Source organism: Leptopilina boulardi, unplaced genomic scaffold (genome assembly GCF_019393585.1).
Source record: "Leptopilina boulardi isolate dan_hultmark-lab unplaced genomic scaffold, ZJU_Lbou_2.1 LbouV2_292, whole genome shotgun sequence".
Classification (NCBI taxonomy): domain Eukaryota; kingdom Metazoa; phylum Arthropoda; class Insecta; order Hymenoptera; family Figitidae; genus Leptopilina; species Leptopilina boulardi.
In genome coordinates, this window is record NW_026137854.1 from 939,853 (window position 1) to 944,863 (window position 5,011).

General features: G+C 38.2%; 1 protein-coding gene across 1 annotated transcript; it reads right to left on the bottom strand.

The window, feature by feature from the left end:
- LOC127282274 (uncharacterized) lies at nucleotides 1-3,522 on the bottom strand. The gene has a single exon (XM_051306448.1). The coding sequence runs from the start codon at nucleotides 3,520-3,522 to the stop codon at nucleotides 1-3; it is 3,522 nt and encodes a 1,173-aa protein (XP_051162405.1).
- Between the last annotated feature and the right edge of the window lie 1,489 nt (nucleotides 3,523-5,011).

Sequence of the window (5,011 nt, forward strand, 5' to 3'; positions counted from 1 at the left end):
CTAACTCCGCAAGCCAACAAATTCAGTTACACTTCTGCCGTTGCACTCATCTTTCATGAGGCCGAGGACTTTTTTGTTGACTTGCGGAATATCATAGACGTTATTCGCGGGATAATCAGATGTATCAAACTTGTCAATATCTTTTTTCATGTCTTTGTAAATATCTTCACACTTGATTTCGTAGATAAGACTGTCTGTATCGGTATACAGCAGTTTACAAGCATCGCCGTATTTTTTCAACATGTGACCATAATGGAAATCGTAAATTAGCGTCTTAGATATATCAAGCACACTTAACCCTACATAGATGGGTTTGTTGAGCAGTACCTCGACTTTGCGCAATTCAATAGCAACCAGATTTTCGTCGAAAATCGCTCGACTTTTGAAATTTGGGCGGGAGATTAGAGCTTCAGCTCCATAGCGGCCAAACCATTTTGTGACGAGTTTAATGTCAACATGTTTGCGGACATTTTCCATCGTCTTGCCGTACACCGCATTGTTCATAAGCTTAAACAAATTCTTTTCGAACTCATTTTTAGCATTGGTTCGCATCATTGTGTTATAGTCGATGTACGGTTTAAGCCAGGTTGATTGCTTAAACTGCAAGACACGGTGGATTTTCACAATTTTAATATCGTTTGCCACAACTTGTTTGAGCGTACGATAATGAATAACATATTTTTCTTTAGGCATGAGAGTGGTTAACAATTTCTCCTGTTTTGACAATGGAGGTTTCTTATTTTCAGCGCAGAATGGCATGTCTTTATGAGTATCATGAATGTCTTTCGGATACTCCAAATCAACTTCTAGGATGTACCCAACAGGGGAATCGTCAGGTACATGAAAATTAAAAGAGTCGTCAACATTTTCAACCCATTTGAAACCGCCATAAGGGAGCGATTGAGCCATTGCCCAGCCATACAAATTGTTGGCATCGAAGTACATGAGATAGCTTGTATCTTCGTTTTTGTTGAAATTCTCCATATATGGATTATTCGCTTTTGCATAGCGGTTGCAACATTGACTAATGCCGCCTCGAATACCCGACTCAACAAACATCATCATATCAATATCGGTTATAAGTTGTAATCCTATACTCGTGTACTTGAGCATAGCATCCCAAGTTAAACCGGGGGTCGTATAATAGTGTGCAGGATCTAACTTGTACGCAATTACACATTGTTCGCGGAAGTTTTCAAAGACATCAGCAAGTAATAATACATCTGTTTTCATGTACAAGTGGACATAGTCGTAGAGATTTTGACAATCGAAATCGGACCAAACTTTCTGCGCATGCTCATAATCTTCATCAGAAATACCGGCATCATAAAGAGTACTGTAAAATTTCTCTTTCGGGGGCAATTCTGTCTCATCAAGCTTACTTTTTGAGTCAAAGTACTCATAGGGAAAAACACCCTTTCGCGTTAATAACTTAATTTTATCCGGATCAGTCACCGTACTGGCAAAAACGGCGTTTACAATTTTATACTCATCCAAGTAGGATGCGAGTTTTTCTAGGGATGATGCCATGAATCTGAAAGAGTCAATGAATCGAAACTTGACCTCACTCCCCTTGAAATGTTTTGTGAAGGCGATATACTTCTCTTTGTTAATGGGGAGGAGATCAATTTTACCTTCAAAGCTCGTTGAAATCGCGTGAATTATAAAATGGGCGTCATAGCCACTTAAATTGTGGAACACTACAGGGATCGTTTGACAATCTTGAAAATTTAAATTGCACGACTCATGCGCAGCACCCCTATACTTGCCAGTAAGATGACAATGATCTCGGACTTTTTTATCGCTTGCCGCTATTTTCTGATGACAAATATGGCATATTGTCGCTCGCTTAAAATCGCTGATTTCTTGAGGAGTTAATGCAGTCATTGGTATCGGATTTTTAAATACTTCATCAATTTTTTCAGCAATCTGCTTTAACTCCCCAGCAAACCATTTAGCTGGATCAGCTTCATGCTTCGGACATGGTACATAAACAGATTGAGATTCGTCGTAGCTACAATTCAAATAATAGCCTATGCTTAATAGCTTATGGCGTTGAAATACTTCAGTCTTACTCAAATTGTTTACATCTTCATCAGCTGGAAGAAGTAAACTTTCACAGTCGGCGTAAATCACATACGGAACTTTTTCTCTATTTTTATAATTTTTAAACTTGATAATACTGTCTTTCGGCTTTGGCAACGTTATTTTACACTCATTCACTTTCTTACAATCTTCAACGTGTGCATTGAGTTTTTCTATAGAATAAAAATAGTGCAAGCATCGGTCGCAGATATACTTCTTTTCTCTGTGATTAGACAATTGCTTAAACACTAATCGCGATAAATCTTTTACCCATACGTAGTGAAAATTCATAAAATCACCATCATCGCATATTACATTCTCTTTAACACTCTCATCCGCATACATATCCGCAACGTATAAGAGATTTACATGTTTATCTCTTTTCTCCGCAGTAAGGTGAAGAGGATGCACCGAAAACTCACCGTAGAACTTTGAAAGACCATAGACGTTAATTGAGATGTCATTCAGCTTTTCAAATTTTGGGACATTTTTTAACGCTACTGGGAATTCAATCCCTTCAAAATTTAATTCATCTTTAAATTTATTGTAGCTGGAAACACGCTCCGGATGTGACACGTTTGAATGCAAGGCTGAGAGTACCGCCCACTTAAAGCACTCGTTGTCCCTGTTTACAACATTAATGCATGCATGCTTGTTTTTAATTTGCGGAGGTAAGTTAATGTAAGAGCTTGCACGCAAAGGGTTGTATTTATTTACATTAACTTCTAACCTTATAATCGATTGAAGGTTCCAATTCGAACCCTTTGCGTGAAACTCTTCCACACTGCGCAAGATTGGCTGCTTGATGCTCTCATTAAACCAATCATCTAAGAGGGTTGTGGGGAAAATACTTTTAGCCTTAGAACCAAAAGGTATAGGCTTAACGACCTCCTCACCATTCTCAACCCTTTTAAAATGTGTGATGAGAACACCATACACCAAGATGGCGCCATGTTTGTTTAGAGCACCCCTAATGTGATCCTGGAAAAGTGTGGACGCATCGTCCAAAAACGCGCTAGTATCAATATGTACAAGATTCAGGATCGCATTAGTGTACAATCTACACGCAAAAGCACTCTCACATTCTTCCCATCGAACGCGTTTATTAATGTCTGGATCACCGACTCCAGAGCCATCTATAACATGTGACTCAAACAAAGCGCGAAATCTGATTATGGATTGCAGAATGCTCACACATCTCTTCTTTTGATGTGTAAAATACATCGATTTCAAAATGCTCGACAACAGATTTTCATGTCTCGAGCATTCTGCAATCCATCGTTCAATAAATGATCGTCTTGAGTCGACGTCTCCGAGGAGTGGCACCAGCTCCAAAGCTTCCTTGATGAGTGGAATCGTGACGTCACACTCATCGAGGATGGTCTTGTAGTTCGGATGCTTACGTGGTCCATCGGTGGTTGTGGCCTTCCGCTTCATCTCTACACTTGAAATCAAACTTACAAACTATCAAACTTAACCTAGAAGCGCAAACTTAAAATTAAAATACTTAACCTAGAAAATAACACACTTAACCTAAGAAATATAAAAAATAAATACAATAAACACAAAAAATATTTTTAAAAAATACAATAAATATCAAAAAATACAATAAATATCAAAAAATCAAATAATACAATAAATATTAAAAAATATCAAAAAGACAGTTAATAGATGACAAGGGAGACTGCTACTGCTGGAACACCTGCGAACAGAAGAGAGAATGACTAAAATCGCTCGCGATCCCGAATATATACCCGAAATTTTGCTCACGCATGCTCACTAGAACTGTTACCCCCACTTCTAACATTTACCCCTAATCATACTTTTCGCGCATGCGTAGAATAAATATATACATATTTACAAAAAAAAGAGAAAAATTTTTATTATAAAATAATATTAATATTTATAACAAGTTGCTCAGAGGCACTTTGGCGATGACGTCTTCGTCGCTGCCTTCTCTCTGGGCCGAGTGGTGGTGTCAGTGGTCTTGGTGGGAGTGTCGGCGTCCTGGCCTCTGGTGAAGCTGTCGACACCCTGACCTCCTGTGCCCGGACCCTTGGCCTCACGACTGTCACCGGTCTTATTGGAGCCTCTGCAGATGATGGTGGAGGCCCCAGCTCCACCCAAGATGGCGGTGTCGGTGACCTGGACCGTGGTGAGGTCTGACCCTCTGACCGATGCCATTGCTGCTGTTCCCTTGGTGGTGACCCTGGTGGTGTGGTCGGGAACGGCAGTTCATTGCCTTCATTCTCCAACTAGAGAAATTATATTACATTATATTATATATTATAGTATATCATATTATATTAATACTCACATTGTGTATCGACACCTTCATCACATGACACCTGTAGCAGTTGCAGTCTTCCTCCATTGTGGACCGTTCAGTACCGCTCGATTGCTGTGAATGAGCTACTGCCGCTGAGCTCGTAGACATAAAGTGTCATACTCCCACCACGCGCTCTCCCCACCACGCGCTCTCATCACCTTGTGTGAGCGGCGGCTGAGTGAAGCTCCTACAGTTCAAACGCGCAGTCAGTAACGCGCGAAATTTAAATAATTAGTAATGTACTATCAGTATTAATGTTTAATATAATATATAAATATTAAAAATTAGTCATTTTTATTAAACTTAGCATAATTGAAAAAGAAATAATATATAGTAATCGTAAATTATGAAACTTACCTTAATAGATAAATTATATGTATAAAATAATTATTAAAAAATGAATAACAATAATGTTTAAATTATATGAATGAATATGAAATTAATTTTGAATCTAAATAAAGCATAAAAAATAAACCAGTAGAAAAAAACAGTGTGAAAATTCTTAAAAGTGTAGAAATAAAATGTATAAGCAAAATAACTCATATACATTCTTAATAGTAATAAAAGCAAATTTCAAATCAAGCAAAATAAAGTATA